Source organism: Schistocerca piceifrons, chromosome 8 (assembly GCF_021461385.2).
Source record: "Schistocerca piceifrons isolate TAMUIC-IGC-003096 chromosome 8, iqSchPice1.1, whole genome shotgun sequence".
In the NCBI taxonomy this organism is placed as follows: domain Eukaryota; kingdom Metazoa; phylum Arthropoda; class Insecta; order Orthoptera; family Acrididae; genus Schistocerca; species Schistocerca piceifrons.
In genome coordinates, this window is record NC_060145.1 from 199,027,365 (window position 1) to 199,049,966 (window position 22,602).

General features: G+C 38.1%; 1 protein-coding gene across 1 annotated transcript in view; it reads left to right on the forward strand.

The window, feature by feature from the left end:
• LOC124712177 (rhomboid-related protein 1-like) overlaps positions 1 to 19,290 on the forward strand; it is a 72,302-nt gene extending 53,012 nt beyond the window's left edge. The window contains exons 5-7 of the mRNA XM_047242472.1: positions 18,642 to 18,785; positions 18,834 to 19,003; positions 19,149 to 19,290. Of these exons, the coding sequence (XP_047098428.1) occupies positions 18,642 to 18,785; positions 18,834 to 19,003; positions 19,149 to 19,290 (456 nt within the window). The remainder of the gene's footprint in view (positions 1 to 18,641; positions 18,786 to 18,833; positions 19,004 to 19,148) is intronic.
• Positions 19,291 to 22,602: the final 3,312 nt, after the last annotated feature.

Consider the following 22,602-nt stretch of genomic DNA (forward strand, 5'->3'; position numbering starts at 1 on the left):
CTAGCGCTGCAGATGATGAAGAAATTGATCAGGTAGTGAAGGGAGGCAAAAATTTAATAGTCATGGGGGACTGGAATTCGACAGTAGGAAAAGGAAGAGAAGGAAACGTAGTAGGTGAATATGGATTAGGGCTAAGAAATGAAAGAGGAAGCTGCCTGGTAGAATTTTGCACAGAACATAACTTAATCATAGCTAACACTTAGTTCAAGAATCATGAAAGAAGGTTGTATACATGGAAGAACCCTGGAGATACTAGAAGGTTTCAGATAGATTATGTAATGGTAAGACAGAGATTTAGGAACCAAGTTTTAAATTGTACGACATTTCCAGGGGCAGATGTGTCCTCTTACCACAATCTATTGGTTATGAACTGTAGATTAAAACTGAAGAAACTGAGAAAAGGTGGGAATTTAAGGAGATGGGACCTGGATAAACTGAAAGAACCAGAGGTTGTACAGAGTTTCAGGGAGAGCATAAGGGAACAATTGACAGGAATGGGGAAAAGAAATACAGTAGAAGAAGAATCGGTAGCTTTGTGGGATGAAGTAGTGAAGGCAGCAGAGGATCAAGTAGGTAAAAAGATGAGAGCTAGTAGAAATCCTTGGGTAACAGAAGAGATACTGAATATAATTGATGAAAGCAGAACATACAAAAATGCAGTAAATGAAGCAGGCAAAAAGGAATTCAAATGTCTCAAAAATGAGATTGACATGAAGTGCAAAATGGCTAAGCAGGGATGGCTAGAGGACAAATGTAAGGATGTAGAGGTTTATCTCACGAGGGGTAAGACAGATACTGCCTACAGGAAAATTAAAGAGACCTTTGGAGAAAAGAGAACCACTTGCATGAATATCAAGAGCTCAGATGGAAACCCAGTTCTAAGCAAAGAAGGGAAAGCAGAAGGTTGGAAGGTGTATATAGAGGGTCTATATAGGGGCAATGTTCTTGAGGACAATATTATGGAAATGGAAGAGGATGTAGATGAAGATGAAATGGGAGATATGATACTGCATGAAGAGTTTGACAGAGCACTGAAAGACCTAAGTTGAAACAAGGCCCCGGGAGTAGACAAAATTCCGTTAGAACTACTGACAGCCTTGGAAGAACCAGTCCTGACCAAACTCTACAATCTGGTGAGCAAGATGTATGAGACAGGCAAAATTCTCTCAGACTTCAAGAAGAATATAATAATTCCAATACCAAAGAAATCAGATGTTTACAGACGTGAAAATTACCGAACAATCAGTTTAATAAGTCACAGCTGCAAAATACTAACATGAATTCTTTACAGACGAATGGAAAAACTGGTAGAAGCCGACCTCGGGGAAGATCAGTTTGGATTCCGTAGAAATGTTGGAACACATGAGGCAATACTGACCCTACGACTTATCTTAGAAGAAAGATTAAGGAAAGGCAAACCTACGTTTCTAGCATTTGTATACTTAGAGAAAGCTTTTGACAATGTTGACTGGAATACTCTCTTTCAAATTCTGAAGGTGGCAGGGGTAAAACATAGGGAGCGAAAGGCTATTTACAATTTGTACAGATACTAGTTGGCAGTTATAAGAGTCGAGGGACATGAAAGGGAAGCAGTGGTTGGGAAGGGAGTGAGACAGGGTTGTAGCCTCTCCCCAATGCTATTCAATCTGTGTATTGAGCAAGCAGTAAAGGTAACAAAAGAAAAGTTTGGAGTAGGCATTAAAATCCATGGAGAAGAAATAAAAACTTTGAGGTTCGCCGGTGACATTGTAATTCTGTCAGAGACAGCAAAAGACTTGGAAAAGCAGTTGACTTTAATGGACAGTGTCTTGAAAGGAGGGTATAACATGAACATAAACAAAAGCAAAACGAGGATAATGGAATGTAGTCAAATTAAACCGGGTGATGCTGAGGGAATTAGATTAGGAAATGAGACACTTAAAGTAGTAAAGGAGATTTGCTATTTGGGGAGCAAAATAACTGATGATGGTTGAAGTAGAGAGGATATAAAATGGAGACTGGCAATGGCAAGGAAAGCGTTTCTGAAGAAGAGAAATTTGTTAACATCAAGTATAGATTTAAGTGTCAGGAAGTCATTTCTGAAAGTATTTGTATGGAGTATAGCCATGTATGGAAGTGAAACATGGACAATAAATAGTTTAGACAAGAAGAGAATAGGAGCTTTCGAAATGTGGTGCTACAGATGAATGCTGAAGATTAGATGGGTAGATCACATAGCTAATGAGGAGGTATTGAATGGAATCGTGGAGGAAAGGAGTTTGTGGCACAACTTGACTAGAAGAAGGGATTGGTTGGTAGGACATGTTCTGAGGCATCGAGGGATCACCAATTGAGTACTGGAGGGCAGCATGGAGGGTAAAAATCATAGAGGGAGACCAAGAGATGAATACACTAAGCAGATTCAGAAGAATGTAGGCTGCAGTAGGTACTGGGAGATGAAGAAGCTTGCACAGGATAGAGTATCATGGAGAGCTGCATCAAACCAGTCTCAGGACTGAAGACCAGAACAACAACAACAACAACAACAACAGAAACAAGATGGCAGTTGTGATAGTCAGGAGGAATGAAAGGGAAGCAGTGGTCGAGAAGGGAGTGAGACAGGGTTGTAGCTTAGTGCCAACGTTATTCAATCTGTACACTGAACAAGTGGTAAAAGAAACCAAAGAAAAATTTGGATTTCCAATTAAAGTTCAGGGACAAGAAATAAAAACTTTGAGGTTCATGGATGACATTGTAATTCTGTCAGAGACAGAAAAGGACTTGGAAGAGCAGTTGAATGGAATGGACAGTGTCTTAAACAAAAATATAAGATGAACATCAAGCAAAGCTAAACCAGAATAATGAAATGTAGTCAAATTAATTCAATGGCTGCTAAGGAAGTTATATTAGGAAACAAGACACTTAAAGGACTAGGTGAGTTTTGCTATTTTGGCAGCAAAATAACTGATGATGGCCAAAGTAGAGAGGATATAAAATGTAGATTGGCAATGGCAAGAAAAGCATTTCTGAAGAAGAGAAACTTGTTAACACTGAATGTATATTTGAGTGTCAGGAAATCTTTTCTGAAGGTTTTTGTATGGAGTGTTGCCATGTAAGGAAGTGAAATGTGGATGATAAACACTTTAGACAAAAATAGAATAGAAGCTTTTGAAATGTGGTGCTACAGAATGATTAGATGGGCTGATCATGTAACTAATGATGAGGTACTGAAGAGAATTAAGGAGACAAGAAATTTGTGGTAAACTTCACCAAAAGAAGGGATCAGTTGATAGGACACATTTTGAGACATGAAGGAATCACTAATATAGTATTGGAGGGAAGTATGCAGGGTAAAAATCATAAAGGGAGACCAAGAGATGAATACAGCAAGCAGATTCAGAAAGATGTGGGTTACAGAAGTTACTCAGAGATGAACAGGCTCACACAGGATAGAATTGCATGGAAAGCTGCATCAAACCAGTCTCCAAACTGAAAACCACAACAACAACAAATTCCTTCTGAACAGTGTAACTGAGTCAGCGTTTTACTAAACTGTAAAATTTAACATTTCCTTTTTTTTTTTTTTAAACCTGGTTTATTGAAATGCTTCATTGCTGCCATTTGATCATTATGGCCAGATAAACTAATTAATAAGGGAATCTCACATCTGTTTCATGAAAGACAGTTGGGGATATAGTAGTAAGTTTTCAATCACTGTTGCCCTCTGTACTTTAGTTCTTGTTGGGAATGTTACGAGGGCGGTTCAGAAAGTAACCTCCGATTGGTCACAGTGCGGGTTGTGGGGGCAGTAGCGACGCCATCTGTGCGTTCACGCACTCAACAGGTCAGTCGGCATCAAGCCGTGGTCGAGTGAACATCGTACCTGCGCTAGTTTAGTTTTTGTGGCAGTTTGAAATGTGTGCTGCAATAGAAAACCCCGCCAAATGTGAAGTGCGTGCTGTCATAAGGTTTTTTACAGCCAAAGGATATTCTGCAGCAGCTATTCATCGTGAGCTTTGTGCCGTGTACGGACCAAGAGTTATGAGTGAAGGAGTTGTCCGTGAATGGGTACGTTTATTTAAAAGTGGACGAGAAAACGTTCATGATGAAGGGAGGAGTGGTAGACCATCATTGGTGACTGACGAACTCGTTCAGACAGTTGATGCAAAAGTTCACGAAAATCGACGTTTCTCAATGTCGGAGTTGTCTACTGGTTTTCCACAGATTTCTAAGACTCTCTTGTACGAGATAGTGACAGCAAGATTGGGTTACCGTAAGTTCTGTGCACGATGGGTGCCCAAAATTCTTACCGACCACCACAAAACTCAAAGAATGGCCTCTGCATTAGACTTTCTGTCACGTTATGAGGACGAAGGAGAACCATTGCTAAACAGAATCGTGACCGGCGACGAAACCTGGATTAAGTACGTGAACCCTGAGACAAAAGAACAATCAAAGATGTGGGCACATTCAAATTCGCCTACCAAACCAAGAAAAGCCTCGCAAGATTTTTCTGCCAGAAAACTGATGGCAACGGTGTTTTGGGATGCCAAAGGGGTGTTGTTGGTTGAATTCATGGAACGTGGTATGACCATTAAGCAAGACGTGTACTGTGAAACAATAAAAAAGTTACGACGGGCTATACAGAACAAACGCCGTGGTACGCTGACTTCCGGTATCGTTTTTTTGCACGATAACGCCCGTCCTCACTCTGCTCGCAGAACAACGGCCCTTCCTGAGTCCTTCAAGTGGGACGTTATCAACCATCCACCTTACAGCCCAGACCTGGCGCCAAGTGATTATCACCTCTTCATGCATTTGAAGAAATGGCTCGGGTCACAGCGGTTTGATGACGACGAAGAGCTCAAAGATGCGGTCACAGGCTGGCTCCAGGCACAAGCGGGTGATTTTTATGCAGAAGGAATTTCAAAGCATGTGAAGAGATACGATAAGTGCCTCAATCGCTATGGAGACTATGTAGAAAAATAGTGCAAAGATGTAGTTGTAAGATGTATATAGTAAAATATTTTTATTTAACTTGGTGTATTTTTTTAAATCAACCGGAGGTTACTTTGTGAACGGCCCTCGTATTATGACGACAAACGACTTTCAACAACTTATTATGTGCATAATTGTTGCAACTGATTGCCGGGAATAAAAAAAGTTGCATGGAGCGAGATTCGATCCGGCGACCTTCGGATTACGAACCCGAGCCCTTACCGCTGCACCCCCACGCTGTACAAAATTACTAATCATAGATAGTATTTCACCGAAACGGTTTCTTTTAACTGTCGATTCGACAACGGCTGAGAAGTGCATCTTGGTGCTTTGCCACATTACACCTCTGGCCATGAGCTTTTATTATGCGCAGTATGAATCGAATCTGAATTTCACAATTGGCGGCCTCCCCTTGTCAGTGTATTACTGAAGTACAGCACCTGTTCAGTGCAATATTCACTTATATTTAAGGCTTGGGACATTTCCCACTTTTTGTTTTCTCATATTACATCAATGTGATATTAATTTGTGTCCATCTATGTGCATCTGTTCAATTTCTGTGACTTTCAGATAATATTCTGTTATTTTTCTTTTTGAAAAAGCTTTTTATGGTAAAGTCCAAATGTATCAAGATTGTTGCCATACCTCCTCTTTTGTTGTGTAAGATGATTTTTTTGTTTCTTCTCTGATGGTTGCAAGTGGTCTATAGCTATTCAACAGCTCTGTTTTTTGGGAATATTTATCGTAAGACAAGCTTAGTGAAAATATTGGAAGTCACCTGGGATTGGACTGAAAGTGTTTTAATTAAACAGAATGCTTTTGGAAAAAATATGTTTGCCCATAACTTCTTAGCAGAAACAGTCTGATGAAGACCATAACATAAGTGTTGCAGTCATGTGAGGGCAACACATCTGTCACACCCACATGCTATTGACCACCTTGCTATGTTGTGTGTCTCATGCAGCTCCACATTTACGCATTCAATGGAATGCATCATTTAGGTTTCCTTGTATCACTTAAATTGTGAAACAGTCTTCACATTTGTATGAACATCATTCTCAGTGGTGTGTCCACTGATGTCCTCAACTGAATGGTTAAGGTTACAGTCCAAAATTTTCCCAGCACCCCCAAGATCTTTCCCTAGATGGTATAAGTCACAGGTGACATTTCTGAGCCCAACAGTTGTTGTAAAAATATTTATTACCTGATATTCGCAACCCAGGGAGTTCTGTACTAGTTCAGACATTCCCCTTCCCAGATTACCCCCTAGCAGAAAGATCTTATGAGTCCATTTTACCATCTGACCACTACTAACTATCGCTTGCACAGTTTTCCCTATCTTGTCAGTGTGTTCCTGAACTCTGACAGGTAGTCTGCAGATTTTTGACCACTGTCTCCAGAGCAGTGTAGCTGTTGGAGAAGCCTAAAGTTTTGCAGATTTGCAGCATATCTCAAATCTCTTGCCTGAAGTGGCAGTTTTGATCACAGTCCTGTCATCTATGCTAGCCCCAATTTGACTGCAGCCAATTGCATCTCTCAACTATTCTAATTCTGCTGTTGTTGCTGCCAGGTCAGCATGAGTTTTAAGGTAATCTGCTCTTTCTCCATAATTCTGGGGTGGTAGGCATAAAAAATTCTCATATGTCATTAGTAACAGTATGCAAAGAACCTTCAGGGAACTTTAGTCTCTTTTTGAAACACTTAGATGCTCTCCTATATACATATTCAGACACAGAAGAGATATGATAGTGCTTGGGGGCTTCAATGTAAGCTTTCTAACAAATTCCAGAGATGGATCTGACCTCGGAAATTAGATGTCCACATATAATCTTGCTCCTGTAGTTAGTTTCCATACAACTACGAGGCAAGTCCTGAATGGTCTCTCTGGCCATGATGGACAAAGATTCACTACTAACAGTGCAAGTATTTATGAGAATGAAAGTGCCCCACTGAAAAATAGCTAGGGTAATTAATGAAGAAACTATCCAGACTTTTGAATTACATCTCCAAGACATAGATTGGAGATCTGTGTGTAATGTAGATAGTGCCAATTCCAACTACAATCTTTTCAGTAATGAAATGGTGCTAATATTCAAAAGCATCTTCCTAAAAAGAATATACAAGGCCCACACCAAGAAACTCACCAAGAAGACCTGGATAACCACTGATATTAAGATTCCATGCAAAAGGAAACAAGCTGTTCATCGCCTCAACAAATTTAGAGAACTCTACCCAGTTAAATCACTACAAAAATATTGTAAAACACTAAGTAAAGTCACCCAGAAGTCAGGGAGTTTGTGTATACGGTTCAAAATTAATGAACCTAGTAACAAAATCAAAACTGTATGAGAAGTGATAAGGAGTGAGACTGGAGCAAATTGCCCCAGTACAATCCAAAACACTGTTCACAGCAATGAAGATAGGTACAAAAGCAAGAGAATGTGGCAAAAATTTTCAATAAGCTTTTGTTAAGTGTTGCTGAGAAAACAGGAAACAATGGCTCCTTAGAAAAGGCCAAAAACACTGAAAGATCATTTTCCAAATTCTTTAGAGCAGATATGTATACCCCCTATAACAGTACAGGAGGTAAGAAAACCCACAATTTCTTTAAGAAGTAAAAAATCCAACTGGCTTCAACAATATTTTCTGAAAACTGCTAAAAGCCTGCTGCAATCAGTTCAGTAAAGTCCTAGCTCATATGTTCGGTACCCCTCTCAAACAAGGTATCTTCTCTGACAAAATAAAGTATGCTATTGTAAAGTCCCTCAACAAAAAAGACAATGCTTCAGATGTTACAAACTATCATCATATCTCTTTTTAGACTGTATTTTTTACTAAAGTCCTCAAAAAACTAATACATGATAGGACAGTCAATCATCTAAAAACTTTGCAGTAATTAGTAAAAACCCATTTGGATTCAGAGGAAAGGTCTCTCCACAACCAAAGCTATATTTTCATTTACCATTAATGTTTTCAGATGCCTTAACAGGAAGACATTGCCTGTTAACATATTTTGCAGCCTATCTGAGGCCTCTTTGACTGTGTTGATCACAGAATACTTATTGAGAAAACATGGCACTATGGGATCCAAGGACAAATGGGCAACTGTCTCAAATCCTATATACAGGACAGACAATAGAAAATAGTGTTTGATGGTAACAACATGCGGCTAGAAGGCGTAGAGTCCGAATGGGGATCAGTACATTATGGAGATCCAAAAGGTTCTGTCATTGGTCCCCTGCCACTTCTCATATATATTAATGACATACCTCTATCTTCAAGCAAAGTGAGAAACTTTACAATGTTTGCAGATGACACAAGTATTTTGATAGACAGTAAAACATCCACTGACCTAGGGTTGAATGCCAACCAATTACTTGCAGATGTTCTGAATTGGTTCACAGCAAATTCTCTATTGATGAACCTTGGCAAAAACAATTACATTCATTTCCACTCTGGGCACAAAAGCCCACAGGAGATAAATATTGCACATGAGAGCCAGCAATTACATAAGGTACATTTTTCAAAATTCTTAGGCATCCATATAGACAGCAGTCTTAACTGGGAACAACATATCCACCAAACCCTGTAAAGGCTCAGCAACATTTGCCATGTAGATAATCACCAAAATTGAAGACATCAGTATCTCAAAATCTGCCTACTTCCATTGCTTAAGTGTTATGGAATAATCCTTTCAGGTAATTCACTGTTATCAAAAAAGTCTTTGCAACTAAGAAAAAGAATTTTGTGTGGAGTGCCTCCAAGAACCTTATGTCATAATCTTTTTAAGCAAATAGGGACACTAACCACTACCCTACAATATCTCTTTTCAGTTATGACAGTCATGCTTTACAATCCTTCTCAATGTGAAATGAATGAGTCATACCATCATAATAACACAAGAAGGAAATGTGACATACACTGTGACCAGAAAAATTGGTCTTTGGTGCAAAAAGGTGTAAAATACTCCAGCACAAAAGTCTTCAACACACCTCCAAGTAATAATAAGAATCCACAAGGTAAAAACATACCATTTAAAAGTGAGGTAAAGGAGCTTGTATTTGAAAAAAGTTTCTATTCTCTAGATGAATTCTTTAGCACAGACAGCTAAGATTATGTCCCGTGTAATTCTGTGTATTCCTGCTTCAATGCCTCATGCTGCTTTCATTATATTAATTAGTGTTCCATAAGTCAAGATGATGGTATTTTTACTTTATAAATAACTATATAGATAATATCTGATTATTGTCCTTAACCTATGTTTGCCGGCCGGAGTGGCCGTGCGGTCCTAGGCGCTACAGTCTGGAGCCGAGCAACCGCTCCGGTCGCAGGTTTGAATCCTGCCACGGGCGTGGATGTGTGTGATGTCCTTAGGTTAGTTAGGTTTAATTAGTTCTAAGTTCTAGGCGACTGATGACCTCAGAAGTTAAGTCGCATAGTGCTCAGAGCCATTTGAACCATTTTTAACCTATGTTTGTAAGTAATTAGACCTTACTTATTTTGTTTTTATAATTACTTTCTATTGTATTCCTAACATTTGTTTGTGGTCTTTAATGATATTAACATAACAATGAATTAAATGTTTTGACTTGTTCCACTTCCATGCGTTATCACACAAAAATGGATCTATGGAATAAGTATTATAATAAATAAAAGAGATAAACAACTACTGCAGTGCCAGAGACCAGACATGTATCTATCCAATCTGGTTGCTTCAGAGCACCCAACATGAAAATGGTGTAGGCAGTCCTCACACTGTTGACCATTTCTCACTGTTCTATGGCAATATGCACACTTTTCCTCTGTGATGATATTTTTCTAGTCTACACAGATTATTTAGCGATAGCTGCTCAGCATAAAACTGCAATTTCATGATTTTTTGCAATTTTATTTAATAAGAAGCTTGTCATTTCAGAGGTTGACATGTAATTTACAATAGAAACACATATATGTGATATATATTAAATATTACTGAATTAGCTAAACGTTTAGTACTGTTTATTTTTCCACAAAAGATGACATTGTCTGTAAATAATTTAACTGCCACTATAGCAGTTACTATGACCAGGATCCAGACACAAATATAAAATGTACAGACTTTTTGGCAGCCTCAAATATAGTCACAAAATTTAGCAATGGAAAGACATAATGGAAAGTAAATAATTTGAGTAAAGGTAACATCTCGTCAAACAGCAAAGGCAATGACTCATTGAACACTCTACTGTTGTAGAAACTTTTGCCCGCAGCACTGTCATTACAAATCAACTGATCTCTAATTTCATTATATATTTATGTGGAAAAAAGGTGTATTTTTGAGAATTTTTGGACACTTGTAAATGTACAGTTTCAAGAATTTTGATAAGTTGTGAGTGTTGTGCACAACCTATTTTGTAATAAATTGGCTTTTGGGATTTACAATTACTGTAAATAACTAACATGTCATGTCACATTAGTTTTCTTTTTCAACAGGATTGTATATTGTCTGCAACTTTCATAAATTAATGATACTCTCAAATTTGTTGATGACCATAACCTGAAAAAAACATTTCAGAGGAACAGTATATTTTGTACCAAGTTTTTCTGTTGTTGTAATAGATACATCATTGTGGTTGTTTTTCACTTCAGTTCTAAAACAGCGTATATGCTGGGGCTGCATTATGCCTGGTGCAGAATTTTATAGAACAGTAAGCAAATAACTTTAAATTAAGCTTGCTAATTATCTTTTAATTTCTGGGTGTGCTATGGTACAATTATTCAGATTGTGAAGGGAAACAAAAATTTAATAGTCATGGGGGTCTGGAATTCGATAGTAGGAAAAGAAAGAGAAGGAAAAGTAAAAGGAGAATGTGGAATGGGGATAAGAAATGAAAGAGGAAGCTACCTGGTAGTATTTTGCGCAGAGCATAACTTAATCATAGCCAACCCTTGGTTTAAGAATCATGAAAGAAGGTGGAATACATGGAAGAGGCCTGAAGACACTGGAAGGTTTCAAATAGATTGTATAATGGTAAGACAGAGATTTAGGAACCAGGTTTTCAATTTACGGCATTTCCAGGGGCAGATGTACACTCTGACCACAATTTATTGGTTATGAACTGTAGGTTAAAACTAAAGAAACTGCAAAAAGGTGGGAATTTAGGGAGATGGGACCTGGATAAACTGAAAGAATCAAAGGTTGTAGAGAGCAACAGAGAGAGCATTAGGGAATGATTGACAAGAATGGGGGAAAGAAATATATTAGAAGGAGAATGGGTAGCTTTGAGAGATGAAATAGTGAAGGCAGCAAAGGATCAAGTGAGTAAAAAGATGAGGGATGATAGAAATCCTTGGGTAACAGAAGAGATACTGAATTTAATTGGTGACAGGAGAAAATATAAAAATGCTGTAAATGAAGCAGGCGAAAGGAATACAAGCGTCTCAAACATGAGATCAACAGGAACTGCAAAATGGCTAAGCAGGGATGGCTAGAGGAGAAATGTAAGAATGTAGAGGCATATATCACTAGGGGTAAGATAGATTCTACCTACAGGAAAGTTAAAAAGACTTTTGGAGACAAGAGAGCTACCTGGATGAATATCAAGAGCCCAGATGCAAAATCAGTTCTAAGCAAAGAAGGAAAAGCAGAAAGGTGGAAGGAGTAAAGAGAGAGTCTATACAAGGGTAATGTACTTGAGGATGATATTATGGAAATGGAAGAGGATGTAGATGAAGATGAAATGGGAGATATGATAATGTGTGAAGAATCTGACAGAGCACTGAAAGACTTAAGCCAAAACAAGACCCTGAGAGTAGACAACATCCCATTAGAACTACTGATAGCCTTGGGAAAGCCAGCCATGACAAAACTCTTCCGTCTGGTGAGCAAGATGTATGAGCCAGGCGAAATACCCTCAGACTTAAAGGAAAAGGTAACAATTCCAATCCCAAAGAAAGCAGGCATTGACAGGTGTGAAAATCACCAAACTATAAATTTAATAAGTCATGACTGCAAAATATTAACATGAATTCTTTACATATGAATGGAAAACCTGGTGGTAGAAGCCAACCTTGGAGTAGATCAGTTTGGATTCTGTAGAAATGTTGGAACGCGTGTGGCAATGATGAACCTGAGACTGTGGTAGATTAAGGAAAGGCAAACCTACATTTCTAGCATTTGTAGACTTAAAGAAAACTTTTGACATTGTTGACTGAAATGCTCTCTTTCAAATTCTGAAGGTGGCAGGAGTAAAATGCAGGGAGCGAAAGGCTATTTACAATTTGTACAGAAACCAGACAGCAGTGATAAGAGTCTATGAGCATGCAAGGGAAGTAGTGGTTGGGAAGGGAGTGAGACAGGGTTGTAGCCTGTCCCCAAAGTTATTCAATCTGTATATTGAGCAAGCAGTGAGGGAAACAAAAATTTGGAGTAGGAATTAAAATCCGTAGAGATGGATTAAAAAGTCTGAGATTTGCCAATATATTGTAATTCTGTCAGAGACACCAAAGGACCTGGAAAGGCAGTTGAATGGAATGGATGGTGTCCTGAAAGGAGGATATAAGATGAACATCAGCAAAAGCAAAACGAGGATAATGGCATGTAGTCAAATTAAATCAGGTGATGCTGAGTGAATTAGATTAGGAAATGAGACACTTATAGTAGTAGATGGGGTTTGCTATTTGGGGAGCAAAATAACTGATGATGGTTGAAGGACAGGATATAAAATGTAGACTGGTAATGGCAAGGACAGTATTTCTGAAGAAGAGAAATCTGTTAACATCGAGTATAGATTTAAGTGACAGGAAGTCTTCTCTGAAAGTATTTGTATGGCATGTAGTCATGTATGGAAGTGAAACACAGACAATAAATAGTTTAGACAAGAAGAGAACAGAAACTTTCAAAATGTGGTGCTACAGAAGAATGCTGAAGATTAGATGGGTAGAGTCACGTAGCTAATAAGGAAGTACTGAATAGAACTGAGGAGAAAAGGAATTTGTGGCACAACTTGACTAGAAGAAGGGATCAATTGGTAGAACATGTTCTGAGGCATCAAGAGATCACCAATTTAATATTGGAGTGAAGCGTGGTGGGTAAAAATCATAGAGGGAGACCACAGGATGAATATGCTAAGCAGATTCAGAAGGATTTATGTTGCAATAGTTACTGAGAGAAAAAGGAGCTTGCACAGGATATAGTAGCATGGAGAGCTGTATCAAACCAGTCTCTGGACTGAAGACTACAATAAAGAGAATTTCATGTTTTTATTATTATTTTTAGTTATTTTAGTTTTTATTTGTTCCCTACACCATGGATCAAACTGTAACAGTCTCACATGGATGTAAAGAGTGTCAAATTTTTACATTGTTGATAACAAGTACGTATACACTATTTTTGCAAGTAAATATTAGAATAAAATATGTATAACATATAAAATTATATGAGAAGTGGTCATATAGCCCACAGAATCAAATACAAACAGAACAACACTGAGAAAGTTACATAACTACTAAACTGTTCCATAATACAAGATCATGAAAGTGAGAACTTGACAGATTACAAGGCATAGAAATTAGAAAATTAAATATAAAAAGACATATACCTGAGAAAATCAAATCTAACAATATTATGAAAAGGACAGCTGCTACTACAGAGACTGTGGTCATGTGTGTGTGAGTTGTACGTGTGTGTGTGTTCTGTCTATTTATGACAAAGAAAGCTCACTTTCTGACAGTCTTTTTGTTGTGCCTATCTGCCACTCAGTCTCCACTACACGAAGAGTAGCAACTATACTTTTCATAAGATCATTATATTCTATCCTGGATTTTCCATTGTTTAAAATCAGATATAAGCTGGACAACATTGCAAGAATTGCACATGTGACATGAATGTACAACTTAACGCTTAATTTATATGATAACACATCTTACATGTTCTTTCAGATTTTAAGGTGGTTTTTTACTGTGTTTCATAAATCCTTCCAAACGTAATTGTGAATTGTGAATGACATAGTTAAAAGAAATTGCCTCAGAAGCCCCTTACATGTAAATTTGTTGCCTATTTCACACTTAATTCCTGAAGGGAGAGCATTAAATAGCTTTATAGCCCGGTATTGTACACCCTTTGGCACTACTTTCAAATTTTTACATTCAGGGTGGAAATCATGCTTCCTCCTTGTGTTGTACTGGTGGTATTCACAGTTACATTTGTATAAATAAATGTTTTTATTAATGAAACATATAAGTGAATGTACGTATTGGGAAGTAGTTGTAAGAACTTCCAGTCTTTGAAATAGGCTTCTGCAATTGCATCTAGGGTATACACCATATATCACTTGAACAACATGCTTCTGAGCAATGAATATTTTCTTTTCTCGAGGTTGATATCCCCTGAAAATGATTCCATATGACATCAAAGAATGGAAGTTACCACAGCATGTTGCTTTTTTAGTGCTTAAGTTTTCACTGTCAGAGATAATTCGCAGTGCAAAAACTGATGAGCTGAGCCTCTTGTAAGGATCTAAAATATGATGGGATCAATTTACTTTGCAGTCAGTCTTAACACCCAGACACTTCGTTACTTCAACTACTCTACTACTTCTGTTGCATATTTAACAGTTATTTCTTCTTCAGTTTTGGTAGTTGGGGTGAAATGAATGTAATTAGTCTTACTAAAGTTTAGTGAAAGGCCATTGGCAGTAAACCATTTAATTAAATCTATAAGAATATTATTAATAGACTCTTGAGAATTTTTGCATTTGCAACCATTAATCATTATGCTAATCTCATCTGCAAAGATGGTAAAAGTACACCGTATCATTGTAGAATGAGGTAAACCATTTATAAATCTTAGTAACAGTAGAGGACCAAGAATAGATCCCTGTGGCACTCCACAATTACTGGCTCTCCATTCTGATGAAGCCATGTCACCACATGATCTATAGAAGACTACTTTGTTTCCTATCTTTCAGCTATGACTGTAACCAGTTATTTGCTACACCACTTATTCCTAAATGGTCTGCCTTCAGTAATAGTATTTGGTGGTCCACAGTGTCTATAAAAGCATTAAGTGCTTTTTCAGTTGACAGACCTTTTTGTAAACCAAACTTATTTTTACTAAGAATATTAAATTTATGTAGGTGTTCTAAAACTCTAGAATACATAAGCTTTTTAAGAATCTTTGAAGAAAAAAAAAAAGAAAGAAACAGTCAATAGAGATACTGGCCTGAAATTTGTAACATCAGTTTTCTCTCCTTTCTTGAAAAGAGGCTTCACCAAAGCGTATTTAAGTCTTTTAGGAATGGTTCCTTGTTGTAAAGAGGCACTGAGGATGTGACACAGTATATCACTTACAGAAGCATAACACTGTTTTTACAATTTTCTAGAATTATTGTCTACTCCACAGGAGCTTTTATTTTCCATAAAAGCACTTGTTCCTTCCATTTCAGATACTGTAACAGGTCTAACATGCATTTGACTAATTCTACTGGGTACAGAACCCGTGCAGCCAATTTGTTCAGGCACTGACAGGAAGTGTTTATTGAAGGTACTAGCAAAGATTTCATGATTTTGTACAATATTCACTTCTTGTTTGATTTTGAACATTTCTGCAAGCCTTTTTTATTCCTCCCTTTCTCCCTGCTAACAGTATGCCAAATAGTCTTATTTTACGTGGTTGGTTTGAAAAGTTCTTGGAACGGAAGACAAAAAAAGTACTTACATCATTTAAACTTTTTTTATTTTTCAATGTAGCCCCCTTGTAGATTAATGCACTTTGTCCATCGATTTTCCAGTGCCTTGATCCTATCTCAAAAATGAGTTTCCTCCAGGTATGCAAAATAGTTGCCAACTCTGGCTATCAATTTTTCATTTGAAGCCTTCGTCTACCAAGAAAAATTTTCAGTTTTGAGAAGAGATGGAAGTCTGGCAGAACCATATCAGGTGAATAAGGTTGATGTGGCAACAATGCATACCTCAGTTCGTGTAATTTTGCCATGGCAACAGCACATGTGTGCAGGCGTGCATCAAGAGTCGCAGGACCCATCTTGCAGATATTTTTTTCACTTCTAATTCTTCAGATAAAATGTGATATACCCTTTCAGATGACATCTGACAAGCGTGAGCAATTTCATGCACTTTCAATCAGCAATCCTCCACGACCATTTTGTGCACTTAGGCAACGATCTCTGGAGTAGTGACACATCTTGGCCGACCACTGCGTGGATCATCATCTAAGCTCTCCCGACCAAATTTAAATTCATTTGTCCACTTGGCAACAGTTGAATATGAAGGAGCAGAGTCCTCCAGTGCATTCTGGAAATTGTCATGGATGTCCTTTCTTTCCATCTTCGCAAATCACTATGTGGGTATAACACAGCCGCATCATCAAATGGTTCAAATGGCTCTGAGCACTATGGGACTTAACATCTGAGGTCATCAGTCCCCTAGAAGTTAAAACTAATTAAACCTAACTAACCTAAGGACATCACATACATCCATGTCCGAGGCAGGATTCGAACCTGCGACCGTAGCAGTCGCGCAGTCCCGAACTGAAGTGCCTAGAACTGTGGCCGGAGCCACATCATCGCCACAGCTCTTTTCCAATAGCACTGACATGGCATATTTTTACAGACATCAATCAAATGAATATCTCATGAACAGCTTGTTGTGCTAGCACTGACCTCTCATGGTGATTCTAAGAACTTTTCAAACCACCCTCATATTATTAGAATTATTAATTTCTTTTTCATAATACAGTGCTTTTGATGTTCAAATCCCTTTCTTAGGATTGTAGAATAAATTTTATAGTGGCTAATTAATTCAGTGCCCTTGGACACTCCAGCTGTGATATAAAGTTCCCTCTTTATTTAATTGGATAGATAAAAAATCTGCTCACCAAGTGGCAGCAGAACGTACACATAAAAGACTGTTGTTATTGGCAAGCTTTCGGAGCCAGTGGCTTCTTCTTCAGGCAGAAAGGTTGAAGGGGAAGGAAGAAGAGTAAAGGAAAAGGACTGGAGAGGTCTAGGAAAAGGGGTATATTTTGGGAAAGACACCCAGAACTGTGGGTCAGGAGAGACTTACCGTACAGGGTGACCTGCAGTACTGGGTGACTTTCCCGAAATCTACCCCTTTTCCTAGACCTTTCCAGTTCTTTTCCTTCACCCTTCTTCCTTCCCATTTAATCCTTCTGCCTGAAGAAGGAGCCACTGCCTCTGAAAGCTTGCCAATTACAGCAGTCTTTTATGTGTATGTTCTGCCACTACTTGTTGGGTAGATTTTTTATCTATCCAATTAAATAATTTTGTCAATTATTGATATTCCCTCTTTGATCCCCATGACTCTCTAATCCCATTTGTGATCCGTGGCTGCTTTAAGGATGAGGAAATATTGTTCCCAACAAATGTTTAGGAAAAATTTCTTCAAAGACTGATACAAATTCATTTATGAATATGTTAAACTGGGTATCAACATTATCTATTCTGTGTACTAAATGTCAATCTTCATGCTGCAGCTTATAGTTAAAAATTTCCAAGGACTCTTCGTTCATAAGTCTGATTGTTTTCCAGGAGGAGATTGTTTTCTTGAGAGTTCTATTGTCATGCTGAGTGAGGAGGTGTCCATGACAATCTGACAGACCATTTAAGACTGGGGTGACAGTGAAATTCGGGTACAAATTGAAATCTATGAATATATTGTCTATCAGTGTTAGACAGTCAGATGTGATCCTAGTAGGAAAGTCAACCACTGGTGTACGATTGTGGGAACTCATCAAATTCTGAAATTCTACTTTGTTGTTGCATTTGATTGAGAAGATGACATTAAAGTACCTAAATAAGATAATTTCATTATTTTTTTGAAAATAAGGTTGATAATAATAATTCTAAATTAACCACAAATGCTGTAAAGTAGTCCCTGGTATACAAACAGAGCTTTGAAAATATCAGTTACTGTTTACAACAATACTGCAGTGCTCAGCTTGGATGTCCTGCAATCATTATTTGACACTTAATTACTATCAGATTTAGAAGTACTTACAAGTTGTAGCCATGTTTACCGTGTTAGTGTACCCTACTAGCATTTTGAGTGTTTTATTTCACTACAGGCAAATCCTTGATTCTTAAAAGAATTGAACTTATATGTATAAAACAATTTAAAACTTCTGATTACTTTACAAATGAGTTAATGCATTAATTATTTGATGTTAAGCATGTTTAGAAAGGTTTGAAATTATGTTTAAAGTTTGTTGGAAGTTGCTAAGTGCTCTCTTTCTCAAATACTGGATAAATATAGTCTTGCTAATTTGTGCATCATGAGCTATGCTACCTCAATGCTTATACATATTTTCCAGCTGTAATAGTTGTCTCACTGTGTTAAACCTTCGACATAACATCATATCCTTTAATGAATAGATTAAGACAGCAACTGAAATTTTTGAATTCGGTCAATAATTACACAAAATACAGAAAATAAAATTTTTGTTGGTCCTGGAACATGTTAGATAGGCAACCTGCAACTGGGATCAGGTAATCATTGCCCAGAATAGCAATTTAGTGATGTAGATTAGCCTTGTCAAGTTTCTGTTATTAGTATGTGCATGGTTCATATGTAAATGAGAAAGCATGTGGTTTTCTAGTTTTTATGTTTAACTCTTGCACTCACTTTTTACACTTTATGTTACATATTTTCAGACTGGGTATTTCGCTCATATTGGTGGTGGTATAGCTGGTCTCCTGGTGGGATTCTGTGTGCTCCGCAATCTCAATGTCCTACGATGGGAGAAAACTGTTCAACGCGCATGCCTGACAATCTTCATTGCTTCAGTTATTATTGCAGTAATCATAAATTTCACATGTAAGAGTTGTTTTCTGGAATGAATCTAGATAATCATGAAATGTGAATCAGGAAAACACTTCTCAGCTATGGCCATTGATAATATGAGAAGAAGAACATCAACTCTTCATATGAGACTCATCACAGCATACCGTATCTGCAACAGACTGCAGTGTCTTTTCATGATGCAGTATTCTGCAACTGATATTCCACAGACTGTGTGAGGGGAACATAACTAAATTATACATTATTTTGTAGTAATTGAAAGTGTAAATTTCTGTACCCTGAATGAGAGATATGTAGGAGATAGAACAGCCTTTGTAAAAATTTTTCTTGTATATTCTTGTATTCCTCTGTCTTCTCAGTGATTGTCCATTACCATTAGTTTATAATGATTCTTGTGTGGGTCACTGGTTATCTAGATCATTTTACATCTTTAAAACCTCTGTAGCACTATACCTAATCACAGAAGAATACTGTTTATGCATAATATGTAATGACAAGTAGATGGAAGATCTGAAATAAAAGATAAATGAATGTAGCTCACAGTTCTTTTTTTTCTTTTCTTTTCCAACCAAAAACTTGATACATTGTGTGTAAAGGTGTGCATTAACCATTTGTTATAGTAAGCATGTGACCACAGAAACAGAAATACTTAAAACATCCTCATTCTCCAGGATTCCAGTATTTTTCCTGTGAAAAAAGTGTTAATCTGCAAGACAGAAATGCATAACTTTTTTTGGGTGTACTGTTAATCTATTTACATCTCTATCACAACTCGGTGAGCCTTCATATTTACTGTGGTGGACGGTTCATAGTATAAGGGTATCATTTTCCTACTGCACAGAGGGTGCATGGGAACAATAATTGCTGGTACACTTAATTTCAGCATCATTATAATCATGCAAGATGTACATTGGTGGAAATAATATCTCTTTGAACTCATCTTGTAATATATAACACCCCTGCTTCTTCCTCCTTCCAGATGACAAATACAATCTTTGCAAACGGAATTTGCATACTGTTTTGCTACAAAGACAGACACTGCAATTCAGTGTCAGTTTGAAGAAAGCCAGAACATAATATAATGGATACTGATAAGTAGAAACTGTAGCCACTTGATAAAAATCCTCATAACTATTTCTCCTTTGGTTATTACTCCCCTCCCAACTAAAAATTTGAAATAGTTATGGACTCTGAAAGCTTCCAGTAGTATTGTAACTTCAATTACTGATATTTTTCTTTCTCATTTTACCAACCAATGACAAACTGTATTAAAAAAGGAGTATAGAAAGTATTTACATGTAACTGAGTGTTACTTGCCTGACCACAAAATAAGATTTACAAACCTACCAAACTACTCTGTTTCAGTTACATACATGCACGCAATAGGTACCTATTATAAAGTAGTGTATTAAATGTTTGGTGGTTAATTATTAGTTTCACAATATATTTGAGTTTCATTATGTAAGGAACTATATTTTGTGTTATATCCTAGCCAGTAATGCCACCCGAGCCCGCTGCCAAAAGGTTGGCAGCATCAAAGTCCGGACGCCGTCCGCATAAGCAGCGCCAGCGAGACAGCAAATCGCCGCAAGTCTGCGCGCGCCACCGCTGGCTTCTGGGTTCTTAAGCGCTGGAGTCGCGAGCGCTAGGAGTTCTGTATTCGGCGCTCAGTTGTATAATCGCCACCGAATTGTGTACTTGCTAGTCAGTTGTGTGTTCATCGCAGCAGAGTAGTTGTTTGTCGTCAGCCGACGCTGACCTAGCCGCTCCGACTCGAACTAGACAGATTTCTGTAGACACGGAGTTCACTACTGCGTTTCTGTATCTTCGTAATAAAGATAAGTACCAACTTTTATTTAACCAGAGTGTTTGGGTTTTCATCTTTCTGTTCACTGTTCCAGCGGACCGGTCGGCCCGCTATTAAAAGTGTGGCGGTGACTTCGTAAGCCGTTTCTACAGTGAATTGTTTGTCGCTACGAACGCCGCCACAAAATTTTGTTTGCTCCACCCCTCCCACTTACATGAAAATAATATGAGTTATAATCTCTGTTCTCCTTCCCCAGCTCAAATCTCGAATACACTCTTGCGCTCATATCTTAACAGGAACCATTGTGGGGAATCTGAACAATAATATCACTGACAGACAACATATATGTTCTCTTCGGGAGTATCATGCTTTTGTATAAAATGGTCACTATGTATTATACTAAGTGAAAAAAAAATGGTTTATATGAACCGTGATAAAATATTACAGTTGGTTCTCCTAGCCAGAGGGCGCTGTGGTGTTGCTGCGGCCATCTCCCTGCCGTATTTGGGGGAGAGCGTCAGTCGGAAGGAGGACCTCTGATTGCGGATTTCTGGGAACATACAGGAGGCCACCCCGTTTGATGATGGTTTGGCGTGACTTGTGTCAGGTATGATGCATCGTTAAAGCCATGATGGCAGCCAATGTTACTGTCTTGGTTGCAGGTGGATCCAAGGGGATGAGGCCTGGTTAGCCATTGAAATTCCTATCCTACAGATGTCATCGGACTTAAAGTAAGACGTTTTGACCATTATTTGCATCATTTGCAAGCAACTGGGGATTCCAGCATCTGCAGTAATTCGGCGAAGATTATTTGTTTCGTCGGTGTGTAAATGATTGAACAAGAAGCAGTTTATTTAATGTTCACCTTATGCTCATGTTCTGTGTGTACTGCTTGCGAGTGTAAACTTGACTCTCACCTTTGTCTGTTGATTTTGACCACATCGTCAAATACTGAATCCAAGTAGTGACCTGCAATTAATTAGCTGGATTCTTTCTTTCCTCGTCACGATGGGTATTAAATGGCAACATACAATTGTAGACCTTAGCTTGCTACCTTATTTGAGTGGCATCAATAACAGAGCCTAACCTGTTAATTAATTAAGGCTCATGGTAAACAAAGGTATTTAAGTATGTTGTTTTAAAATATTATCTGAGATGTGTCAATGATTATGCTGCGTTAGTTGACTCTGGGGTATGGACGGAAGTGTTAGCACATCTGCCATGTAAAGGAATGCTGCTAGTCTTGATTGGTTTGGAAACTTAAGTTGAGAGAGAAAATAGTGTGCTTTAGTCCTGCATTGTGTTAAGACTATACGAGGGGGGACCCAAAAGAAACTGGATTTTTGTCATAAAAAATTTATTGATGAACCTTTTTACAAAATTACTTCAGTCACCTTCAAAATACTGTCCATTACATGTGATGCACTTGTCAAGTCTCTTTTCCCACTGTTGGAAGCTTGTTTGGGACTCTTAAAGTTTGATATTGTCCAGTGCCCTTTGTGAAGCTGTTTTTACCACCTCCACTTCGTCATAACACTCCCCTTTTAGCGTTTGTTTCATTCGTGGAAATAGGAAAAAGTTGCACGGGGCTAGGTCCGTCAAATACGGAGTGTGGGGAACGACAGACCACTTCTGAGATGCCAAATAGTGGGTCACTCGTAAGGCCATGTGTGCTGGAGCGTTGTCGTGATGCAGAAACCAGTCACCTGATCACCAAAGTTCTGGGTGTTTCCTCCTCACATCCTCTCACAGACGCCTTAAAACATCTAAGTAAAAGTGCTGGTTAACAGTCTGGCCAGGGGGTACGAATTCCTGATGCACAATTCCACGAACATAAAAAAAGACAATGATCATCGTCTTCAGATTTGACCTCACTTGCCTTGCTGTTTTTGGTCTGGGAGAGTTGGGAGTCTTGACGCTTACTTGGTTTCTGGGTCATACCCATAACACCAACTCTTATCCCCTGTAATGACTTTGTTCAAGAAATTTGGATCACATGCAATCTC